The sequence below is a fragment of the Urocampus carinirostris genome, chromosome 4 (genome assembly GCF_059441175.1).
Source record: "Urocampus carinirostris isolate Australia breed hairy pipefish chromosome 4, RoL_Ucar_1.0, whole genome shotgun sequence".
NCBI classification, from domain to species: domain Eukaryota; kingdom Metazoa; phylum Chordata; class Actinopteri; order Syngnathiformes; family Syngnathidae; genus Urocampus; species Urocampus carinirostris.
In genome coordinates, this window is record NC_142352.1 from 35,262,604 (window position 1) to 35,288,456 (window position 25,853).

The 25,853-nt window shown below is 39.6% G+C and overlaps 1 protein-coding gene across 16 annotated transcripts in view; it reads left to right on the plus strand.

Moving 5' to 3' along the window:
- Nucleotides 1-25,263, plus strand: part of plekha7b (pleckstrin homology domain containing A7b) — a 136,629-nt gene extending 111,366 nt beyond the window's left edge. For 6 of the 16 annotated variants that reach the window (XM_088334352.1, XM_088334355.1, XM_088334356.1 and 3 more), the window contains 9 exons: nucleotides 2,041-2,226; nucleotides 4,533-4,647; nucleotides 4,729-4,820; nucleotides 6,849-7,058; nucleotides 14,764-14,988; nucleotides 15,580-15,713; nucleotides 17,239-17,387; nucleotides 20,728-20,877; nucleotides 24,497-25,073. In XM_088334352.1, the coding sequence (XP_088190478.1) occupies nucleotides 2,041-2,226; nucleotides 4,533-4,647; nucleotides 4,729-4,820; nucleotides 6,849-7,058; nucleotides 14,764-14,988; nucleotides 15,580-15,713; nucleotides 17,239-17,387; nucleotides 20,728-20,870 (1,254 nt within the window). In that variant the 3' untranslated portion in view covers nucleotides 20,871-20,877; nucleotides 24,497-25,073. Of the gene's footprint in view, nucleotides 1-2,040; nucleotides 2,227-4,532; nucleotides 4,648-4,728; nucleotides 4,821-6,848; nucleotides 7,276-9,096; nucleotides 9,177-14,763; nucleotides 14,989-15,579; nucleotides 15,714-17,238; nucleotides 17,388-20,727; nucleotides 20,878-24,496 lie in introns of those variants that run through there. The other 10 variants (XM_088334360.1, XM_088334366.1, XM_088334361.1 and 7 more) reach the window with 7 other exon arrangements.
- The last annotated feature ends 590 nt before the right edge of the window (nucleotides 25,264-25,853 follow it).

Sequence of the window (25,853 nt, forward strand, 5' to 3'; positions counted from 1 at the left end):
TAAAAATCTAGAATGAATGGATTAAGGGAACTATTAAAACTTGGTCAACAATACAAAAAAAAATAAAAATATCAAGATCTGTGAATAGGGCTACAAAAATAGCAAAAAACCCAGACTTTAAACCTGGGGTTATGGAGGTAGGATTTGAAAAATGGGCCCAAAAAGGATTGATGTTGATTACCCAAGTATTCGAAGGACAGGCAATGAAATCATTCGAACAACTCCAACAAGAATTTGACCTACCTAGAAATGATTTTTACAAATATTTGCAACTAAGGCATTACCCCCAGAAACATGATGAATGGGGGAAAATATGTAAGGAACCAACTAAAGTTGAGGAATTATTAATATCATATCCAAAAAGACAATCAATTAAGGGGGTTATATCAAAACTATATAAAGCTCTGAGAATGGATCTCAGTAATAATGACATGGTGGTTAAGGAAAAAGGGGAACAAGAAACTAATGTAGTGATAAAAGACAACGAATGGGAAAAAACATTGAAAGAGGTACACAAAATAACCAACAGCCCGACATGGAGGGAATTTGAATGGAAAGTGAATATGCGATTCTTCTATACACCCTCTATCACTTCAAAATATAAAATTACCTCAAATCTATGTTGGCGTAACTGTGGGGGGGTCGGAGACTTTAGGCATATTTACTGGAATTGCCCTGTAATATTAAATTTTTGGAGACGTATCCAGACAGAAATCAAATTAATTATTGGCTGGGAGTTGCGGTTGGACCCAATGCCCACGTAGTAGGAATTTTGCCAGAAGAATTACTGTCTGGTCAACAGACATACTAAAGGTTATGCTTCTGGTAGCAAAGAAAATAATCACAGTGTCCTGGCTGAAACCACAACCCCCTGACATAAAACAATGGAGAGACAAATTAAAGCAAATGTACATTATGGAAAAAAATGACTGCAAGACTTCAACTGAAACTTGATCAATTCGAGAAAAGATTGAAGCCTATCACACAAATTTTACTTGATGTCTAAACACCTCCCCCCAATTTTTATTTTATTGATTGTAGTGTATTAACATTTGTTTTTTTTTCTGTTGTTCCCTATTTTATTTATGGGTGTGTCAAGTGTATATGTTTTGTGTTTGTGTTGATGTATGATGGTGGAATCAAACCTCTGTCAAAATTTGTGTAAGAAACGAAAAGTTATTAAAAAAAAAGTAAGCTCCTGTTTTTCGCAGGGGTTGCATTCAAGAAAAAGGCCTGTGATAGTCAAAACCTGCAAAGTATTTATTTATTAGATATTTCTACTAATATTTAGAACTGTCACCTATTAAAAACTATGACTACAAATAAAAACAGAACAGAGAATTGCAGTTGATTAAAAAGTCCTCATTGTAATTATACGATAGAACAACGAAATTAGCAGGCTTTCCATTTTAGTGTAAGAAAGCAATGTATATAGTGGCCAGGTAGTGGATACTTTGCTTGAGCTAGGTGTCCATCACAAACAAAGCGGTTTTTCATGAGTTGTAGCTCCGCGTGATCTGTTTTATGTGTAATGCATCTGGCGTTGGTGATATAAAGTCTGAACAGGGGTGGGTTGTTAGAGTTGTTACATAGCTCAGCCGCAGTAGGCTGGACCGGCAGCACCAAGACTGCTTTCTCTCCTGGCGGCACCTTATTTTCTTCATGGACCTGATAAAGATCCACGGAGCACCTGTTGGTTATCAGCATTTCTTAACACTTCTGATTTTCTGCAGAGTCCAATTTAATTGCTGAATTTCTTTTGCTAAAATATTAGCCGTCGCCGTGTTTTTCAGTTTGTTTTGGGTGGACTTGTGCGCCTGCCTAGCTGTTTTACTGACAGCAATCACCCGCCTATCACAGTTGCCAAACAGTCACGCCCATCTAACTCACACGCACACACACAAACAGACCTCAGCGACCTGCCCCTGCGCTTTCAAAATGTTGGGTTGCCGACCCATGTCCTATGTTCATCATATTCATATCATTCTTTGTCCTCTATACTAGAAGGACCATGTCTTACTTTTGGTCTGGTGTGTGCAGGCTGAGGAGGACGTGCCTCCCAGACCTCCTCTACCTCAGGTCTACAGTCCTGAAGAGCATCCCCCAGCTGTGCCCCCCCTGCCCAAGGAGACAACAGTCATCCGACACACCTCAGTGCGTGGCCTTAAACGACAGTCGGATGAACGGAAGAGAGACAGAGAGACGGGCCAAAACGGAGATATTAGGGTACAGTAATCATTGTAGGCGACTGGGTAGCATGCTACATGGGTTCATTGTTGAGATGATATCCCCAAACTTATTTCACTAGAAAGAAAAGGTTTGATTTGAATAATAAGCAAAAATACACAAAGAATGAAAGTGTATTTTTAAAATACTTGTTGGTCAATACATTTGCATTTATCTTACATAACATGAAGCTCACCTTAGAGGGAGATGACATGATTGTCTGCCATATTGCTGCTAACGATACCCCAAAAAAACAAAAACGTCGTGTAAGAATGGGTAATGTTCACTTTGTGTCTCTGTTGTATTTTTCCTTGTGCTTTGCGGCATCCATTTTAGGTTGCAGTTATTGGTCAAATATGACACAGTGTCCTTTTAAATAAAGTCAAGTCATTTTTATTTGTATTGTCCTTAATCACAAAAAGTCTCAAAGGGCTGCACAGACAACCGAGTATTGCAAACTATTATGACACCATCCCCTGATCTAAAACCTACATGAGGGCAAGGAAAAACTAAAAAACTTCAAAATGAGGAAAATGAAGAAACCTTGACTGCACATGAGGTAATCCCCCTTTCAGGATGACCTGGGTGCAATGGATGTCGCAATAACTAATAATATTCTGATATTGTCAACATAACATAAAGGTTATTCATATGCTGTAGAATAAAAGTGTGTTTTGAGATTGGATTTAAACATTTCCACTGAGGTTGCATATCGAATCTCAGGGGGAAGAGCATTCCACAGCACCAGGGCCCGGATGGAGAACGCTCTCAAACCTGCGGATCTCTTCTTGGCTCTAAGGATCACTAGTAGACCAGCATTTTCAGAACGAATGCTCCGGACCGGGACATAGGGGGAAATTGAATCTGAAAGATATGAGGGAGCAGGTCATGATTTTGTAGACTACCAACAGAACTTTAAAATCATATCTTAAGTACAAACAATTGTTTTTTGGAAAAAAAAAATAGTTTTGTACACACCTGCAGCAAAAAAGAAATCTTTTTTACTAGACATTTTATATAAAAGAGATATACCTGGCTAAATCATTGTTTTGGAGCTTTTGGCCATTCGATTATGACAATTCCTCACCTAAACAAACAATGTGTAATATTTAAACACGAGATGCCGCTGTATTGTGCTGTGCAACAAAGAAGACTGCTGCAAAGCACACAGAATAATACAAACCATTGAGGCTCAAAGAGACCAAACTGCACTATTTTTCTTTTCAAAAGGTTTTTTTGTATTTGAGCCTCATTTTATGTAGAATGAGTAATAATTTCTCCACTAACGAGTGTAAACAAATTTACATGTATGATAGTTTATGTATTTTTGATTATTTTTCAAATTTAAAACAAAATACTTTTAAAGGTGATCTATAAACTTTTTGGTTATTTTTAATCTCATACGACAGGTTACTTAAAACATTTGAAAATCTCTTGGCAGGTGTCAAGAAATTTTGCTGATTAAAAAAATGTTAGTTAATATAACTAAAACAATTTCCAATTATTCTGTGAAATAATACAATCATTCAAATAATTCAAGAATATTTTTTCACTCTGATTATTTTTCACATTTTCAAATATTTGTAATTACCTATGAGTAAATTAAAAATGCACGAGTGTATGATAGTTCATGTATTTTTGCCTATACTGTAAATCAAATCAATATTGTTTTTTAATGAATGAAGAAGCCACAGAATAATACACCATGTCCCTTTAATTCAAGGAACAGCAAACTTTTGAATCGTGGGCCGCAATTGTTTGAAAAAAATTGCACAGGGGTTGGGCCACAGGGGGGAAAACAGCTGATTGATGTATTTCATTTTTTGTATATGCCCATTGAAAGGCTTGAATCCGATCCATCGGCAATACGTGAGGAAAATATATGAGAAAATCCACATTTTCTTGTCTGCATTTGCCTGCACAAGTTGTATTTCATTGTCTATTTAAGGGGGGCATTTTATCCAGGCGGTTTTGAAAACACAGAAAATATACAAACAATTATGTTTATTGACAAATAAAAACTTAAATTGAGTGTAATAGCCAAGTAAAATCTCCCTTTTTTACACACTAAATTTGAACATTTGCATTTAAACACCTCATGCAATAGGACTAGTTCTAAAGTGTTTTATTGCATGCTTCGAGGAAATCCAGCGGACAGACGTAGTTAGGTGACCCCTTCTTTAATTATTTGAATATAATGAGACCAGAAAAAATGTCCCTGGACAATTTCATAGTCTGTTTAATGTTTTCAATTTTGCCAATTGTAACATAATTGTTTCATGCCAAATGCTCTGTGCTTGTAACAGGCAGAGCTCAGGCCTTTCCTGAGTGAACCAGAGCTTGTGGGTTTGTTAGATGGATCTAGCACCAATGGCGGGACATCTGGAATCGGCGCCGGTTATCAGACTTTACCGAGCAGAGGTATGCTTACGTTTACCTCACATGGAATGTGCCAAGCATCAACTAGAAGATAGGCTAACATTGGGAATGCTTTTCCCCAAGGAGCAGCCGTATCCTCCCTCAGACTGAATCACTCTTCGAGTATTTCGTCTTACGTCACCCTACGGAGGGCGACCTCAATTCACGGCGTGCAGGTGAGACCAAGTGAACCGAATAGTAGGCCTGCAACAATTAGTTGATGTTGTCAACAAAAGTAAACAATAGAAAAAGTCGACAATGGAATTCCATTCGTCCATCCATTATCTGCACCGCTTATCCTCAGTAGGGTCGCGGGGGTGCTGGAGCCCATGCCAGATATCTTTGGGCAGTGGGCAGGGGCCACCCTGAACTGGTTGCCAGCCAGTCGCAGGGCACACAGAGCGAGACAACTCACTGGCCCATTCATTCCTAGGGACAATTTAAACCGGCCAATTAACCTGACATAATTGTTTTTGGAATGTGGGAGGAGACCGGAGTGTTGGATCTCATGACCTTAAAACTGTGCCGCACACACGCTAACCACTGCGCTGCCGTGCTGCCCACCTTGGAATTCATTGTCGACTATTGTCGCCAGACCTGTTTTTCCAACAGAGTGAGGCATCTCTACATGATTATAATCTCTGCTGAGAGTCGCGCATGTGCAATAGCGTCTCTGTCTGCAGCAATAACACAAACATACAGAAATGGAGGTCTCAACATTAAGTACGCATACCAAATCTTCTAAGGTTTGGGAGCATTTCAGCCTGGATATGTTGAATCAAAAGACTACTTGCAAAGTTTGCAAGGAAGACGTGTGATGGCGGTTGATCAGTGACGCATGAACATTTAAAGAGTAATAAAAAAGAGTCTGACTCACCTCAGTAAGATTCAAGTAACTTCTAAGCAATACAGTTTTGATGACATGACTGTACATTTTATGTGTGTTTATTTCTCTGTAAAAGAGATCATGAGCGTGATACTGATCATATTTGAATGTGCAGTGTTAAGGAGAAATGTCAGTCGTTAAAACATTAAAAACCTCAGTTGTTAAAACTGTTTTTTGAGAATCGTTAAGATCGTCTGTAACAGACTTTGCAGTTGATCACTGAATGTACTTCACAAGATGCACATAATACATGTCTTATTAATGAGCCTGTTGTCTTTTTAGGGATATACAATTTATTATTTATTTATCTGTCCCTAAAAATGGACAGAAGTTTATCAGGGTTCATACGGGTGCTTGACATCCTTGAAAATACTTGAATTCTATTGTTATGTTTTCATAAATTGAAAAGTGCTATAATTTAGGGTAAGGTGCTTGGAAATGCTTTGAATTGTTGCCATGTATCTCAATAAGTCTGCTTAAAAATGACGCTGACTTGACTAGCTCCAATTTGCTTTGGTGTCCCTTCCCTCGTGATTAATGGCAGCTGATTTAGTTTTTGGCAATTTATATTTGAAGCGTTAACGCCCTCGATGGGTCGCGACACCTAAACAGGGCACTATGAAATTTGTAGTAGTGCGAGGATCAAATGTCACTTATGGACATGGGCCATGCATGGGCCACCCAGTGGTAAATTGTAATGGGAAGAATTTCCTGCAACTGAAAATGTAAGTTATGTATTACTGTCATTTTACCCATCAACTAAATGAGGATAGATTTGTCTCAAATATATCTACGCACATATTGTTCGGATCCACAAATATATTCGCAATTTACTTAAGCTCTAAAAATCATCGGTCTTGATAAATGTACACGCCAGATTGAAAATCGCAGATATATGTGTGGATCTGCAAAATATATGATTCACACCAGATTTATCTTTTAGTGAGACTAGAGAAATAAATAATGCATTGAAAGTACTTAACAATTGCTTGAATTTGGCCCAGATTTATGGATTTAGGTCTCTACTGACCGAGCACTGCGCCGAATTGGTTTTAGATTTGTATTTTTGTACAAATCTGCAGTATGTTCGTTGAAATGTGCATCTGTCCCTGTAAGAAATGTCCTTCTGTTATAATTTTCCCCTTGATTTAATCGACTTAAGATTAAATTTAAGAAACAGCAATTTTTTGTTTTTTCCAAGTAATGGTTTCAATAGTCGGTGACTCGTTGACTATTAGGATAATCCTACCTACCAAATAGACAATTCACTGGGGTGTTAATCGTCACGTTTTTTGTTTTGTTTTTGTCCTCACCTGAGGAACGATCGAAAAGTGCCTTGGAGCGTCTCTACTCTGCGGAGGCGGCGCCTCAGCGGGGAAGGATGAGCGCCGACGAGCAGTTGGAGAGAATGAAGAGGCACCAAAAGGCTTTGGTGCGGCAACGCAAGCGCACCTTGAGCCACGGCGACCGCCATTCTGCCTTGTCGCGCTCCTCCACTACGCGCCCTCTCTCAGCCGACTTTGGATCTGTATGTTTGTAATCTTTGTCATAAAAACATCACCGCACGTCACATTGTCACGCACAGCGACGGTCGGCCGTCGCCGGAGTGGCCTTCGATCATTCCCGCAGCGTGACAAACTTTTGCACTGCATGCTAAGTGACTTCTTGATGCATGCTTGTAAAATGCCAGTTATGGACGTTCACTTCTGCTCGGCTGATTTTGAGGCTTGAAAAGTGCGACAAAGGTAAAAAAGAATATCTGGGTTCCTCTGGAAGTGCTTACGTCAATGAATTTATAATAATACTGTATTTTCCGGGCTATAAATCGCAGATTTTCTTCACAGTTTAGCCAGGGTGCAAGTTATACCCTGGTGAGACTTATGTTAGCGATTATTAACACATTGATGAATATCATTTCCCATGTTATTCCCACACTAAACTGCAAGAGGGTGCTCTAGGCCTGTGTTGATCATTTCAAATTGTTGATGTTGTTCTGCCCCAAAATGTCCCCCTCCTGGCATACGTCGCTAAAATCTCATTTTTGGGGGGAATGTAATAGAACAGTAAAGCACGGAGTATTTGCACCTTTTATCTAATTCACTTTTGAGCAAGTTGAATATATTTACTTTGGTAAAATGACACTACCTTCTCTGACCAATCAATAGACATGTAAAAAGTTGCTTTTTGGCAGTTAACAAGAGATTCAAAACAGTGATCTTGCAAATATCACATGTATTGAAAAATATTTTGCGCTCTACCATACGGCTTATTACTGTCAAGAATCAGAACAGGATCGGGACCCAAATGCGTGACGTGCTCACACAAGCCTTTTATTTTATGGGAAATGGGGAGTCATGCACGTTAGGCGGCGGTCTGGCGTGGAAAGACAGGAAGCCAGAGACCGACGAGATCGATTCCAATTTCCCAAGTTGATATCGGACAGATGGGGTCGATACCGGACAGGACGATACAGACAGGAAGATAATGAATCAAGATATTGAAAAAAAAAACAGGACAAACTAGATGGAAACGAAAACTGGAGAAAATAATAAACAGGACAAAAATAGACGGAACCAAATCGGAAACCGAAATTAAACAGGACAAAAATAAACGGCAACAATACAGGAGAGGAAATACCAACAGGAACAGGACCGAGTCGAAAGCCACATCTTGCGGGGCAGAAGTTCGTTGACGGGCTGACGAAGGAAGCGCGAGAGCGCTAAGCTTAAAATAAACAGAAAGCCAATCTGTCAACGAGCCGCAGCTGGTGCCACACGGCCAATTGGGCGCCATGGCAACTGTGACAATTACGTTGAAATGATAAAACGGGAAACAAACGTTCAGAAGGCGCTTTTTTGCGAAAGTAAATAGTTTAATCTTACTCAAAAGTGATTTCCATACAAGACGCAAATGTTTTACTATTGTACTCACTATTGTAAAACATTTCCCCAAAAATGAGATACAGAGTCGTTTCAGCAACGTTTGCACGAGTGAAGTATGCTAGGGGGGGCATTTCACACAGGAGGACATTTTCTAAAATGTATATGAAATTGCCTTTTACTAGTACGTTTTAGTGTTGGATTTTATCAAATACATGTCACCCCAAAAATGAGACTTGTACTCCCATGTTTTTTTTTCCGTGGCATGCAGGTACATAGTTTGTACATGTTCATGCTCTCTGTATTTTTAATAAAAGAGAAAGCATCGAAAAGTAAACACTTGAGAGCTCAAATTTCCCACAAATGAGAAGACATGTGGATGTTCAAATCACATTGTTTTGTTATTTTTATGTTATTGCATTTGTTCATTGTGTCACCCAGAAAAAAAGGGTGCCACAAGGGTCAATTATTAATTTTTTAGCCGGTGCAATTTATAATTCGGAGTGATTTATAACCCGGAAAATACAGCAACATCCATACATTACATTAAAGGTAGTCACAAGTTCTTAAACTTGCAAAATGTGAGGAAATAGTACATTATTTTTTTTGCATAAAATCTATATATACTCCATTGGTATGTTATTATTTTCAGAGATAATGTATTTTGAAGATGTCTTTGACCTCCAGAGCCGTGGCGTCATGTGAGGAACACCAGCACCCGAGCAAGCCGGTCCCCACAATGTTCTACGAGTTAATTAGTCGAAAAGGTTCAGTGTTTGGAAAAATTTGAGATTTTTCACCATATTAATTATGAGTGATTTATGACCGTACATATTATGTGTGATTTATGATCAATAGATTATAAGTCATTGATCACTCTTATTGTAGATGTGACTTCCACAGGATAGTCACAACATATCCGAGGTAATCCAGAGGCAAGTCTAGGCAACATCAAACAAGTCATGGGCCCAGTCATGAAATGTCCATGGTAGTTGCACCTACAATGAGTGTCATAAATCACTCTTAATTCATATGGTCATAAATCACTCAAAATTCATACTCTCATAAATCCCTTATAAATATACATATATTTTTGGAATACATTTGATGTGTTCAACAGCTGATTATAGTTTATGACCCTTATAATTTACGACAGTTCACTTTTGAGGAAGTTTTGTTGGTTTTTGTTAAAAATGCTTAGGCATTGTGTTGCTGGTGGATTCAGTAATGGTACAACAAAGGGCGAGAAGCCAAAAAGGGGCTAACCGGCAAAAAAACCCAACAACAAAAGGGAGATCCACCAACCCATCAACGAACGGCGGCCGCAGCTTCAGTCAAAAAACCTGCTGTGAGCAACCAGGCTAACCGGGCACAAAAAGTGGCAAAAAACATGAAGCTGGCCGGGAATAAACAAAACAAGGAACACTGCGAAACCTTTGCTAATGCCAGGCATGCCAATCAAAAAACACTCAGTGAGCATCCAGGCTAACCGACAACAATCAACGAAAACCTGCGATGGCTACGGCGAAAACCCGAAGTCAGCTGGGAATAAACAAACACAGCAAAATCGGCGCTAGCGCCAGGCTATCTGCACCAACATATTAGGCTGGACAGCCAAAAAGCAGGAAACGGGAGCATACACAGCAGGAAAGTCCCCTGCAGTCCCGACGTTATTGGGGAGCTAGCCAAACAAAATTATAGCAACCACGACACATGTGGCAAAAAACGCAAAGGAATAAATCTCAACTGCACATCCAGGCAGAAAATAGAGGTATAAAATCGCTGTTCACTACAATTTCGGAGCTGGCCTCATATGTTGTGTTAATGAGTTGCGCCATTTTGAAAGTGTTGTGTTCCTTCAATGACGTCCCAGCTCTACAGTGAGCAAAATACTAAACTTTTGTCGAGTACCCCGGCACGTATAACACTGAATTTTGCAACATATTTGCATAATGGTGAAAAGGAACACTACACGTTCTGTGCCTTATTAAAAACAAATGTTTGCGAATACCTTTAGTACTCTCAAGACATTGTCCATTGTCTAAACTTGTCCTGTCTATCTTGTCCTTGTCTTCTGTCACTTCATCTAACACAGCTACCATAGAAGATCATAGCTACAATGTAGCGTAAGGTTGTTTTGAGTTATACACTGATGAAAATATGTGTTTGAACACCCTGCTATTTTGCTATTTTACCCACTTAGAAATCATGGAGGGGTCTGAAATTGTCATCGTAGGTGCATGTTCACTGTGAGAGAGATAGACTAAAAAAAAAAATCCAGAAATCACAATGCATGATTTTTTTATGTATTTGTGTAATATAGCAAAATAGCAGGGTGTTGAAATACTTATTTTCTTCACTGTATCTGAAATATGTCAAACCTAAAGTTAAATGGACACTGTAACTTTTGACCACTCAATGTCACTGTATTGTGTAGTGCAACCATAAACGAGTGATAAAAACACAAGAAGGACATAAAGCTAAAGAGTCTCAAAGTGACCAAACTGCACCATTTTTCCTCTTTTTTAGCCGAGCCTTTTACAAAATCTTTGGTAATCTGTCATACCCACTGCAGCAAGATGGCGGACAATCACTTCAGCTGCCTCTATGCGAGCCTCATGTTATGTAAAATATATATATGAATTTCTTGACCTTCGAGTATTTAGATTAAAAAAACACATTCATGATTCTTTTGCTTATTATTCCAATCAAAATAGTCTTTTTTTATCATGGAATGATGTTATATACTGCTAGGAGGTGCTAAATTGTATACTATGTCTCTTTAAGGCTGTACCTTTTAGAGTGAAATATATATATGTATATATATATCTATATCTATATATAGATATAGATATATATATAGTGAACTAAGATTTGCAGTGTTCTTTTGTGTCCTCCCGTTGTTAAAAAATATATTTTTCATGAGGCGATAATATGTACTGCGCTCAAGGCCAACATTCTAATAGATAGCTACATTTTTCTGCACAGTACTTGCTATTTTTTTCATTCTGAATTTTTTTCTATAAAGATATTTATTAAATCCAAAGCAATTATAACATGGCAAACTTGGTTAGTGCATTTGAACATGTTGTTTTAATGTCCTAGAGAAGCCTTTTGAAAATAATCCTTCACACACACATTCTTACACACACACACAAAAACACACGGGTAGAAAATACTTATTGACTAATGTAGGCATAGTTATTTCATCAAAACAGGAATGGAATTATTTTGCAACTACTTTATTTTAAATCTACCAATTATTAAAAATAAAAAACCTTTACTAGTTACAAGCATCATAAATCTAAATATTTTAGACTGCAGTGGAAACTCTGGATGAAAAAGCTCCGAGGTGAGCTTGCATGCGGTACTGTATCTTGCTCCATTGTATGACCGGTTCAAGGTGTCCCCTGCCCGCTGCCCAAAAATAGCTGGGATGGGCTACAGCACCCCCGCGACCCTACTGAGGATAAGCGGTGCAGATAATGGATGGATGGAAGTCTTAAAGGACTCAAAGTGTGCAGATTTAAAATTCCATGTCTGTTATTTAAGGGACTAACTCACTGCAAATTATTCTCCTGACAAAAAGCTGCCACCACATTATAGATTCCCAAAATTAAAATCCTTAAATGTGTGTATATTAAACCATGACTATAATGTGAATTTCCCTGCGAGGATGAATAAAGTATCTATCTATCTATGTATCTATGTATGTGTGTCTGTCTGTCTGTCTGTCTGTCTGTCTGTCTGTCTGTCTGTCTGTCTGTCTGTCTGTCTGTCTGTCTGTCTGTCTGTCTGTCTGTCTGTCTGTCTGTCTGTCTGTCTGTCTGTCTGTCTGTCTGTCTGTCTGTCTATCTATCTATCTATCTATCTATCTATCTATCTATCTATCTATCTATCTATCTATCTATCTATCTATCTATCTATCTATCTATCTATCTATCTATCTATCTATCTATCTAATGATACCCCAACATTTCAACGTTTATTTGAACAAAATGTCTCAATTCTTGTAAAGAAATAAAGACAAACTTTCAAAAATCATATATTTCTTAGAATTGTTTATAAAGCTATTGATAGTTCGGTTAACCAAGCTGCCAGAATTTTTTGCTACTGACAGTAAACACTAACATGGTCTTTGTGTTCATAGATGCTGTGTGCGTGAGAAAGAAAATGGCAATCCGATTTGAATTTACTTTTCACAGACACCATCATCAACATCTTAAACAATGATTCATACTCAAATAAAGCCATCCTTGCACACTTAATGACTACATGATATCTAGTCAAATACAAGGGTCACATCTGAAATGCAAGCCTTTTACATTATTTGGTTAGCCGGTGGCGGTGCACCTAATGCAATGTCACATGAGTCGTTTTGTACAGAAAATAACTCTGGAATCGACAGTGTTTCCTTTATCATCTTGTTTACAATTGAATAAACGTGAATGAATGCATGCTGTCATGTTTTTTTGTTTGGTGTTTGTTGTGTTTGTGTAGCAATAGCATGTAGCATGTTTACTTTTTAAAGTAGCATGCATGCTACTATAGTTTTCCTTTGTTTTACTGTTCCCCCATCAACATTAACCACACACAAACACACAAAGTAAAAACTACACTTTCCAGTGGTAGCGAGTCCAAGTGACTTCTTACCGGGCAAGAAATCAAACTGGTGAAAACCATAATGGAAAGCCATTTGAGCATTTATTTTATATTGATATAGATTTTTGTGTGACGTCACGCGCATCCTCGAATGTAAACAGTCGGCCATATTGGAAGGGTCGAACAGCTGCGGTTTGATGTCGTCACGGATCTACGCTATTTTGTTGGATGTTCAAATGAAAGTGGAAGGTGTTAGGCGTCGTTTTGTGTGTGTGACGTAACCATCTATTATATTCTGAGTGGAGAGAAGATGGTGAACTTAGTGCAATGCGATCTCTGGCACGCACCATGAAGCACAGTCAAAAATAGTTCGCTGTTTCCTGCTCGAAATGAGCTCCAAAGAAAGGCTCAGTGTCTCTAAAAGTCTGGCTGAAAATAGTGTACAATGTCCGGTTAGTGGAAGTCAAAGCGAGGCCTCGAATTACCGCAATGCAACCTCCGGGATGGTCCGGGCACGCTAAAATGCTTTGGCAATGATGATGAGCCATTTCCAGGCTGAAATGAGTCCCAGAGAGAGCCTTATTTGAATCCTAACCCCGCTTCCAATCATTTGTCTCTTGCTCGTATGGGTCTGGTTTGTTGATCAGTGAGCTTTTGTTGTCGTAACATTGCCTGGAACATTCGTCTATAGGCTACCTTTACCCAACTAAAGCTTTGTCCTCTATATTTGTAAAGGTCCATCGCAAAACGATACGGTAAACTTCCGCTAACACCCATCCAATATAGCCGTTGCTACTAATGTTGCCTGGATGTAGATGAATTGGACACAGTTTAGGATTTATTTGTTCATAAAAACTTAGTCCTCTCCAATCCAGTCCTTGAATAACTCAATACTAGAGCAGTTTTCCGAATGAGTGTACTCAACTGCATTTCAGAACGATTGGGTACCTTTACAGCAACTTTTGCTTACAGTAATAGGACATTCAACAGTGACGTAGAAATAATAGCTGACATTACGAATGTTCTAGTATAGATAGTTCCTAATGGCGTGAACAACATACGGGCAAACAAAGTAGTGGCAGTCATACTGGGTGTGTGTAAGTATACCTTCATAATTGTTGTCATTGACTTTCGAAATATGGCAGTCAAAGCTCTGGTTTGGCTGTCATTAAACATTCCGGGCTAAAATACGACGACAAATGATCAGCGATGAACAAACAAGACCCATATGCGCTAGAGAATGGCGTGTGGTGTAGAAGTGAGGGATTAAATAAGGCAATCTCTTGGACTTGTTTCAGCCGGCCAATGGCATCGACAAGGCTTTTCCGTGTGACCACGCCATCCCCGGAACTTGCCTCGCGCTTTGTGAGTGTCTCTGCCAACCACTCACCGGATAAAGGTGCACTGTTTTCGGCTAGGCTTTGGAGAGCAGTATTTTCGTCGAGGGTTCATTCTGTGCACCCTCTAGCTTCGAAGGGCGCATTACAAGTGAGGTTCTCTCTCTGACCTCCAATCACCAGGAGAGATGACTTAGAAATAAACAGTAAAGTCACCAAAACACCGCCTGACACATTACTCTGTCATTTTACGCAAAAACTATCTCTAGATTTAGGAGTTAGATTTTTCCCGTCATGGGTTATCTTCATCCAAACTGAACGAAAGATTCTGAGGGCAATATTTGCTCAAATGTCTTTCCTGTCTTGACATTGTACTTGTCACTGCTAAGCAAGTGTGTGCTTGTTTCATGTGCAGTGGCAGAGAGAGCAGGAGTTTGACCTACAATTGCTGGAGAGAGCTGTGCAGGGCGAGGAGTCTCAGGCGGTGCGGAGTGTCCAGGGTGAGGAGAGGCCCCCCGAGCACAAGGAAAGACCCCGGTCGCACTCCGACGACTGGCTGAGCTACAGCTCTCTGGTTGGGGATCCTCAGGCTCACGACGGTCTGGAAACATTGGATTACGATGCTGATTTAATTAAGGAGGTACAAATTGCACATACGTGGGCACAGTGGTCCCCCTATATATGAGCTACTCTAGTTATGAGAAATTCAAGATACAAGGTATATTTTAAGCAAAAAATCTTGCCTGCCACACGAGAAATTCCAAGTCACGAGAATTTACCGACACACAGACACAGACACACATGCGCGCTGTCTTCAGCTAAAAAAGCAAACACTAACATCAGCTAGCTACCAGAGACGAAGGTTACGTTTCCACTTATAAAAACACAAATAACACAAATTAAAAAAAATAATGTAAGGACTTACCCATCTACTGAGATCCTGTCATCCTCGTCGGTGACTCCAATGCTTTGGTTTTGATTGCTGCCTTACCATAGCCTGAACAATCCCATGAACAATTCTTCTATGTATGAAAATTATCTTCATCCATTCTGAAATATGATTTTCAATATTTGGTAGTTTTGGAATTAGGTGTGCAGTGCTTAAATATAAACAACATTTCATAGATTTTTATGAATCCTTTTGGAATTTTGAATCTGTAAAGCCCTAGAATTGTCTTTTACTATTACATAACTTGAGGGCCTTCTCCTGATTTTTTTCTTTTTTGGACAGCTATCAACGCCGGAGAAGGTTTTGATTCCAGAGCGATATGTAGATTTAGAACCAGAAGAGCCTCTGAGTCCAGAGGAGATGGAGGACCGTCATCGGAAAGTGGCACGCATCAAAAGCATCTTGGCAAAGTCTAGGTTAGTTACTGGGAATAAAACAACAGAAACACTGTAAATGTTCAGTTATAAATGTTCGGGAATAGAGTTGCTTTCAGCAGCCCCATGTGGGTCCGAGCAGCTGTATTTAGGAACCGCACTGCTCAGCCTAATGGAGAATAGGCCTAGAAAGGGTGGTCTAAAGATTGCCCACTAAGCACAATACCTGGGCAGGATACCGCACCTGTCAGGACAATCAACCGTGCAGTCGAAAATCAATAGCATTTAGAACTGCAGCAGGGAGCATAAGGAATTTCCCTGATACCAGTCTGGACAGACCACCGCGCATCACAGACATCATTGCTAGCGGGCTACAGAGCGCCAATGTGGACAGGGTAACTCGCAGTGAGACCAGACTCCTTGAGAAAGGCTCACTCAATGAAGTAGGTGTGGGTTATACATTCTTTTGGAAAGGATACCCCATGGGTGGACAACTCCTTCACAAAGTTGGCAACAACTGCCCACAGTGCCCACTTTTCAAAGCATATTGCACAATGTCTGCTAATTGGATGAAAGGGTCCAGAACCGCCTTAAGCAAGCATTGCCATATTTTGGCCGGCTAAGGAGAAGGTTTTTTTTCAGAACAGCAACCTCAAACTCCAAACGAAATTACCAGTCTACTGAGCAGCATGCAGTACTACATTGCTGTATGGATTTCAGGCATGGACTATCTACAGTCACTACTTAAGAAGTCTGGAGACCGATAATGTAAAGTGTTTCCATAGGATCCTTGGCATAACATGGATGGACAGAGTGCCAAACAAAAAAGTTTTGAAGAGGGTAGACAGTTGCAGTGTAAAGTCCATCATGACACAACACCAATTTAGTTGGGTGTGGCACATCATTGGAATGCCCAGCCACAGACTACCACACAAAATCTTCTAAGATGTGCTATAATTGGGCCAACGACGTGCTGGTGGGGAGAAGGAGTGGTTAAAGACCACATTAAGAACATCCTAAAGAGATGCCAGATAAACCCTTCTTCATTGGAGGAACTTGATTCCTGTCGAGACCTCTGGTGCTCTTACTGCTCACAGGGAGCACTATATGGAGGAACACCGTGCAGCAAAGGGGGATAGTTGCCATCCTCCTCTGTTTCTCCCAGCATCTTTTTCACATGCCCCATCTGTGACCGCACCTGTGGATCTAGGATTGGACTCTTCAAACACCAACAGACTCGCAAATAAAAGAAGATGGTTATCATCCAGTCGACGGACAGCAAAGAGAGAGAAAACACTTCCACTGAGGGTGTAGGTCATATCTCAGAGGGCAGAGTCTTAAAGCACCAGGGCCTGAATGGAAAACACACTCAAATCTGAGGATTTCTTCTTGGCTTTTAAAATCACTAGTAGACCAATATGCTCAGAGTGAAGGCTCATAGCAGGAACGTTTTGCATGCGTTGTACACATGTGCACGCAATACTCGAATTAATATGTTTTAATAGGTTAACAATTCCACTGCTCAAACATATTGCTCACATTCTAATTTCCTGTTTATATGTTACAGTGTTCAAAAACTGGGCCCAGCGGTATGTACAGACACGTCAGAAGCAAGCTTTCTGGGGCTGGATTCGGTTCTACAAGAGCAGGAGAGAATCATCACCATGTCCTACATGCTGGCGTCTGAGGCATCTCTCAAGAGTAAACGGGTCACTGGTAAGTCCAGTCAATTGGTGATACTTGGTTTACTACTAAAAGTCTAGTTTGAATGTTTACATATATCATAATTTTTCCATCTAGAATCTTGTTCTATTAGCAGATAACTTTGCTCATTATTGTTATTATTTTTTCTTGTTTTTCTGTTTTCTCAACTATTTTCAGCTATTTCAATAGTTTTTCTCTCAAAAATATCACTTTAGTTTGTTTTTAGTTAAAAAAGTCCATGGCGCATAATCTTTCTGTTGTGCTGTCTACCAGAGGTATAAGTGGAAAGGCAGTAGATTTGTATCTCATTATCACACTAGTTTAGTCATGGTACCGGAGACAAATACTAATTTGGTTGTGTGTTTTACGTTACAATGATAATTCTATTCTTCTATTCTAAGCATCATAAGTGACACATTTATTGTTATTATAACATATGAGGTGCACAACCAAATAACATTTGTCTTTGGCCCTTTGACTAAAATTAGTGTCCTAATAAGATAAAACCGAAAATCGTTTCTTATGTCATCTATATTATTGGTAGTCCAGTGGTAAGAGTTTGGCGCTCTTCATGCGGAGGCCCGGGTTTGAATTCCATTACAAACAAAAACATGCACCCAGGCTTAAATGTTTTTTATGTGAAAAAACAAAAATAGAAGTGCGTCTAAATGCTCTTTGGTTTTGTCCAGGGGGACCAGACCAAATGTGAAAGCGGGCGTAGTATGGAGACCCCTGCTGTACATCATTTATTTCTAGTCTAAGATGAGATGTTAAATTGCTGTTTTAGTAAAAGAAGTGGCAAAAATTAGTCTTTAAGAAAATTGGCCCAATGGTTTGAAAACGATGAGGGCGGCGAAGAAGAGGGGCGTAAGGTGAAGCTCTTCATTCCTTAATAACTTCGCATTATTCCGTGTCAGGAACTCACATGGCGTCTAATTGCGGTCCGTGTGGAATGTTTGAAACGGGGGAGGACTCGTTGGATGAGGCCATTTTGTGCGCTGATCAATGACCCAGCCAAACGCCGCATAGCATTCACGCTCCTTTGAAGGCGCGGCACGTCTCTGAAGCCGCATCAAAGACACTACGCTCGCATTTCATCTTCCTCCTGCTCTACAGCAGCCAGGCACTGCGACTTGGAGTCAACCTCTACACCCGCAAACACCTGTCACAGGCAGTGGCACTGAAACCCTCCAGCAGCATGGAGGCACAGTCAAAGTCAACAATCATAACCACATTTATTACACTGTAATACCCCCCAAAAATAGTATTTTGTGTTATTTTTGTTGCACATGTAAGGTGCAGCGGACTAGAATACTCCATCGCTGGATTGCAGTTTACTTTTTCCAGTTTCAAAACTTGCGGATTACAAATCTAATTGTCTTTATTGTCATTGATATCAACGCATTGTGCATTGTTATATGTAGCAGACAGCACACAGTAAATGCTATCATGGTGGCAGGTTTGGTAAGGCTCTCTATGTGCGTGTTTATTGAGTGTGCGTGGGTGTGCGTGACTCTACGTGTGAGCGGCTGTGCTAGGTTGGTATATGCTGTCAGTCAAAAAACGGGGCGGGTCAATGTGTCCCCCCAAATCAAACAGCTAGTATTTTAGTGGTTTGTTGAATTCAAAAAAGGTTCATTAATAAGAGTCCTAGACTTGGAGTAAATTCAGAAGAGCGCAAGAGCTGTGGCAGTGGGTGCTCGGTGGATTGTTATCGGGTCCGGGATGAGGCTGGGCGGCTTTGGAAGGGGGGCAAAATCAAGGCTGCAGGTCTGACCCAGTGCTACGGCTAGGCTACATAACAACTCTAAGCCTGAGCCTGTATCTCACCGACACCAGATCCATTACCCATGTGACGGAAGGCCTGGAGCTACAACTCGAGAGAAACCTCTACATTCATGACTCTTCTATTTTAATCATCACGAGGACCTGACTCAAACTGAAGATCCCTAATGCTAGTTTGCAGCTATCAGGCCGCTCTGTTCATCGATTTCTTACACTGAAAGGAGATGCCTTTCAATTTAATTGCGCAATTGCATAATGACAATAAAGACTATTCATTCAACTGCAATTCTGTTTTTTACGTAGTTTGTAAATCTACAGTTGTTTTGTTACAGTTGTACATATTATATATTACTGATATCTACCAATTGAATATGTTTTTCTACTCTGTGGGGTTTGACTACTGCAAGACATTTTTGGAATACTAAAATACTAGCTGTCGCCGTGCTTTGCATTTTGTTTTGGGTGGATATATTGACCTGTGTGCCCTCCCTGCTTTTGACTAACAGCATACACCAGCCTACAATGGCAAGACCCTCAGGGCTTGGAGTGCCATGCCCACTTTCGTTGTCACAATATGTTAACCCATTTTGTAACAATGACAATAAAGGTAGAATCTATTCTATTCTATTCTATCACAGTCACACACTTAGACAGTTAAGCCCACCCAACCCACACACACACACAGAGCCCTCGGCCACCTGCCCCCCTGATAGTATTTGCTGTTTGTTGTCTGCAAACCTCGATACAGCGAGGGAATACTGTACCTTAAACAAGACTGCTACTTGGTATCTGTACCTCCATATGTCAAAGATGAATAATCATAATATGAATATGAATAAAAATATTAATAATAATAATTAATGATTCAAAATTTAAAATATCAAATTTAATAAATTGCAACAAAAAATCTCATATAAAAACCCTTATAACAATTGTCAATAGAGAAGTCAAAGTTATTAATATTGCCGTAACCTCATGAGTCTCGGTCACATCCCCAAAGTTGACAAATATTAAACATCATCCCCTGATCTTAAACCCAATAACCACTTCATGATTCTTTTACATTATATCTTCATTCATTTCCTCTCATTTCATCTCATTAGCTGCACCGCTTATCCTCAGTAGGGTCGCGGGGGTGCTGGACCCCATCCCAGCAATCATCGGGCAGTGGGCAGGGGACACCCAAACTGGTTGCCAGCCAATCGCAGAGCACACAGGGACAGACAACTCTCTCGCTCATTCACACCTAGGGACAAATTTGGACCGGCCAATCCACCTGAAATGCACGTCTTTGGAATGTGGGAGGAAACGGGAGTGCCCGGAGGAAACCCACGCAAGCACGGGGAGAACATACAAACTGTGCCTGCACACGTGCTGCCGTGCTGCCGTATATGTTTTTTCTGTTTGCCTATTTGGATTGTTGTTGTGTGGTTTGTTCATTGCAGACTATTGTTCAAAGTTGGACAACATAGCACTTTTTTCCTACTACTTTAAACTCTTTTGTACTGTTGGATAGCAGCCAGTGTCATTGCCTCTGTGTCTCTTTTCCTTCTATGTCTCTGGCTAGTTCCATCACAGGCTAACAGCCCTGTTCCACCTGCTCCGCCTCCCCCTCCTCCTCTTCCTCCTCCTCCTCTTCCTCCTGCATCTGTGGCGCCTTCTTCCTCCTCCTCTCCTCTAAGCAACGGGATTCACTACACCTTTGTGTAACACTAAAGTAAGGTTGCACTGCATGTTTTCCTGAACCGATAGTGTATATTGGGTGTCTGAGTCTGCATGTACTGAGAGTACCGTACTGTAAGGGTGGGCTGATCGATTCAAACATCAATCTTGTCAAGGGAGTACTAGGATCTGATCGATACTTTTGTTTTAAGACCGATACTGTTTTCCTATTTTAACTATCACTTTGATCAGTGTCATAGTAACATTATACATACATTATAACTTTCAAGTTTGATCCAATTGCGGTTTTACTTTGTTTACACTACTGATTATATTTTGAAAATATTGTGCTATGAAATGTACTGTATTCTCCGGACAATAAGGCACACCTGATTAAAAGACGCAGTTTCACAAACCATCAATCAATAAGCAAGTTTCGTACACCCTTTTAATGGCAAAATTCAAGCACTTTCAAAGCCAAGTTTCCAATTTCTTCAGTAACATTAAGAGAAAATCCAGTGAGAAATATATCTCCGATTTTCATGTGTGATTTCTAATCTTGTGTGTGCATTTATCATGCCATATGATTTTTAGATCTTGAGTAAATGGGAAAGAAAATATGCAATGGCAAAGTCAAGACATTAGAGAACAGTGTCGGCGTCATTTTTAGGCAGACTCCTTCAGAAATAAGGCAACTATTTCAATCATTTACAATTATTCATCCATCCATCCATTATCTGCACCACTTATCCTCAGTAGGGTCGCGGGGGTGCTGGAGCATATCCCAGCCATCTCCAGGCAGTGGCTAGGGGACACCCTGAACCGGTTGCCAGCCAGTCGGAGGGCACACAGAGACAAGACAACGTACTCCCTCATTCACACCTAGGGACAATTAATCTGACGTGCATGTTCTTGGGAATGTGGGAGGAAACCAGAGTGCCCGGAGTAAACCCACGCAAGCACCGGGAGAACATGCAAACTCCGCACAGGAAGGTTTGATCCCATGGCCTCAGAACTGTGCTGCGGACGCGCTAACAACTCAGCCACCGTGCTGCCGCGCATTTACAAACACTTCATCCAAAATTTAAGTTCTTTTCAATATTTGAAAACAACATTAAAAGTCAAGCATTTTTAAGGATTTAAGCACCAGTACAAAACCTGTACAAGGCACATAAGATTAAAAAAACATTTCATACTGTTATTGACTGAAAGGAGTTTACAAATAAATTTGGTTCAATTTGATTTTTTGAGCTTGGTTCTCTTTACTTTTGTTCTGATGTTGTAACTCAAATATTTATATTAGAAAATGCATGTTTGCAGTTTAGTTGTTTGAAAAAACAGTAGACCGTTTTTCATCTGTTTTTATTGTAATTATAAACTAACTCAAGGGAAACGGGTTCGATTTTTCAACGATCATGAACTTTCCAAGAAAAATATTATCAATATCGGATCAGTATCAATTGATACTATTCTGTATTTACTTGGATTGGATCAATACCAAACATAGCAGTATCGCCCACCCTTAGCGTAGGTTGGTATCTGCTCCCAGTAAATCTGCCTTTCACGCAGTGGTAATTGTGTGCAAATTGTGCTTTGGCTCAAACATTTGTGAACGGTTGACAAAAGGTGTGCGCAAGTAACACAAGAGTCCTGAGTGATTTCACACGTTTAGTTGAAATTGCTGCGTATTAGTTATCCCCACAACTGCGCTAGCAGGAAAACAATGGAATGCTGAGTGCTCGTAATTTATGAATTTTCTACAGTGTTATCTGTCTTGCTAATTTATGGTTAATCATTGTGCCCCGTATGTCCCAAAATACAGGTGCTTGAAATCCTTGAAAAAGCTTAACTTGTGTTTGAATTTTGGGTAAAGCGCTTGTAAATGCTTCAAATCGTTGCCATGTTTTTCAACAAGTCTGCTGGGAATGCTCTCTGGTAGCTATGCTCTGCCATTGTATGTCTTCTTCCCTTTTGATAAACTGCAAAAGCCTTTAGTTTGTACAGCATTGTCTTATGACGCGTCATTTCCCCCTATGGGTCACTGCCAAAAAGGACAGCCGCATCTTACACCTAAACAGGGCCCTCTGAAATGTGTTGTCGGGCAAGGATTACATTGACTTATGGGCCATGCAAAAAATTAAGGTAGTGTTTCCAAAAAGTAAATTATAATGGGAAGAATTTACTTTAACAGAAAAATGAGCCAATAACTTAAATAGGGCTTGAATTTAGCAATGAAAAAGTTGGTGCACCTTGTATGTTTTTGGAATGGGGTTTTAAAGGGCCACTATGTGTTACTGTATTGTACAGAGCAGTGTCAGCGTTAAATTTAAGCAGACTTATTGAGAAACAAGGCAACAGTTTCAATCACTTCACCCAAAATTCAAGCACTTTTCATTCTTTGAAAACACAACATTAAAATTGTAGCACTCTCAATGTTTTCCAGCACCCGTACGAACCCTATTGAGGCATTGTTATTTAAACACACATTGGCAAAATGAAAACGACTGCCATGAGCATGGATGTGATCATAGGGTGCGTAATTGAGGTGTCTTTAAAAAGTTTGAAATTAAATATTTTCTCTATTAAGTGTTAACAATGCCGAAATACGTTTAAAGAGACTTTATATTTTTTTACCACCACGCCTATCTGCTGTTATCATCATACTTATTATCGGTGTTCTGGCAGCACATTATGCTGGAGGGAAAGAGGGGGGATGGGGGGGAGGAGAGTGATATCACGCACATTGTCACAGTTTTCTTTTATTCCGGGATGAAAATGGTGAAAATAAGAAAAGGACTATATCAAATGTGATATAAATGCCATCCCAAACCCCCAAAAAGATGAAAATAGAAGTTTATTTGAGCGCATCTAAGATTTTAAGATTTTCATGTGCAACAAAAGTAGCTGTAATGATGAGTTCAGCCAGAAGATCGCGTCATTAAATGGGGGCGGCAGTGGCTCAGGAGGTAGAGCGTTTGTCTTGGGATCAAGAGATCGCAGTTCGAATCCCGGCTCCTCTGTGTTACATGTCGAAGTGTCCTTGGGTAAGACACTGAACCCCTAATACCCCCAATAAGCAGGTTAGCGCCTTACATGGCTGCATGACCGCTATTGGGAAATGTAAGGCACACAGTAAAGCGCTTTGGGAAGTCTTGACTTGAAAAGCGCTATATAAATGCAGATCATTTCATTTCATATTTTGTTGATGACACCAAGATAAGGTGCGCGATTTGAAAGCTTAAAGCTATAATTATGACTTCAAACCAGGAGATGGCGGTAGAGTAACACATGATTTGCATGCAATCACATTTAGACATACTTTTATGGGTTTGTTCCGCCTGGAACGGCCTGATTAAATAAGATAAAAGCAGATAAGCGCACTTGAAATTCAAGCACAAGGGCATTGTTAACACATACTTAATAGTGAAAATAAATGAAATGAATAAAATGAAATTTCAACTTTTTAAGGACATCTCAAACACATCGTTCTTTTTCATTAAATCTGTTTTTAAATATGTTTCATTAGAATGGCGCTTTTTTTTTACAATGTAGAATATGATGCAGTGAAAATCACTTTTGTTCCAGCATGAATGTATCTCTTCGAAGAGATGCTTTGCTTCGAAATACATAAATAAACATCTATCTGATCACTGTATAATCATTGTCTTTTACAGCTCAAGCAATTTCTGGACACTGAGGTCTTCTATGACTACGGATACGAACAGCAGGACTCCACAAAAGAAGAAACTTTGAAATCTATATTTGGATACATCACTAGATGAATGTAGAACACATTCAACCCTTTCATACAGCACCACAACAACCTCCGAATTGACTTTTATTTTGAGAAGAAATCTGCAGCACTAAACTTTCCCCCCCAAAAAAAAAAAAAAATATATATATATATATATATATATATATATATATATATATATATATAATACGCTATTGCACTTTGATCTGTACATTGTAAAATGACTGAAATAGTTTAGTTGGTTATATATGAACTTTTATTGTTGTTCTATGAACCTAATGTCCTGGGAATAAATCGGTCTTGATTGTACATTTATATCACAAAGATGAGTTTTTAGGGGATTTCCAAATGTTATAACATACTGTATATATCTACAACATATCACTGGCAGCCTTCTTTTATCTTTTATTTTGCCTTCATCCAGTTGGAGTAACATTTCACACATGTTCCATAGGACTGTGATATTAAAGCTCTTTGAACAAAACGCCATATATAGTGACTGTTTTTTCTTCCTAGCAGTTTGCAATGTCCGAACACAACATGTCAAGTCACATATACTGTATTTCTAGAGCTTTTTATCCCAAAACATCTCAAAGCACTGGCCACAAATGCAACATCTCCTGGTCTAAAACCTGCAAAATTAAAAAACGTCAGCATGAGAAATACAAAAAAACCTTGAGAAGGGACGACACAGGAGGTAATCCCCCTTCCAGGATGACAAGGCTACAATATAGTTTGCATTGGGTAACAATCCATAAAACCAGGAACATAAGTTCCTTTACTTGATCGCAATCCCTTTGATCGTGTAAATGGGCCTGAACTTGAACATCAATTACTGTAAATTGCAAGTCTTTTATGTCACATGTTTTGGATCATGTGACCATTCAAGATAAAGACTACCAGAACTATTACAAAAACAAGCACATATTTACTTGTAATCCGAAAGAAAATGCAATTGGGGGCCGCGTTACGTAAAATGTGAGCCCATATTTTTCTAGAAGAGATTTTCCATGCCAACCATACTGTGGAGAATAGTGACAGATTGCAACACAGACATATTTTTTGTGCTGTTGTCATTGGTGATTGCCGAGGTAACCAAATTTTATTTGTTTTTCATCGTCGTTGAGTATTAAAGGAAACTCCAGCGACCTGATAGTGATACAGAAAGAGAATAGTAGCATTTTTGATAGATAACATCACTGCTGTTCAAAATGAGATGAGTAAATTGAGGACTTAATCTGTAGTTCAAATATCGGGAGTACCAGGTCAATATTGAA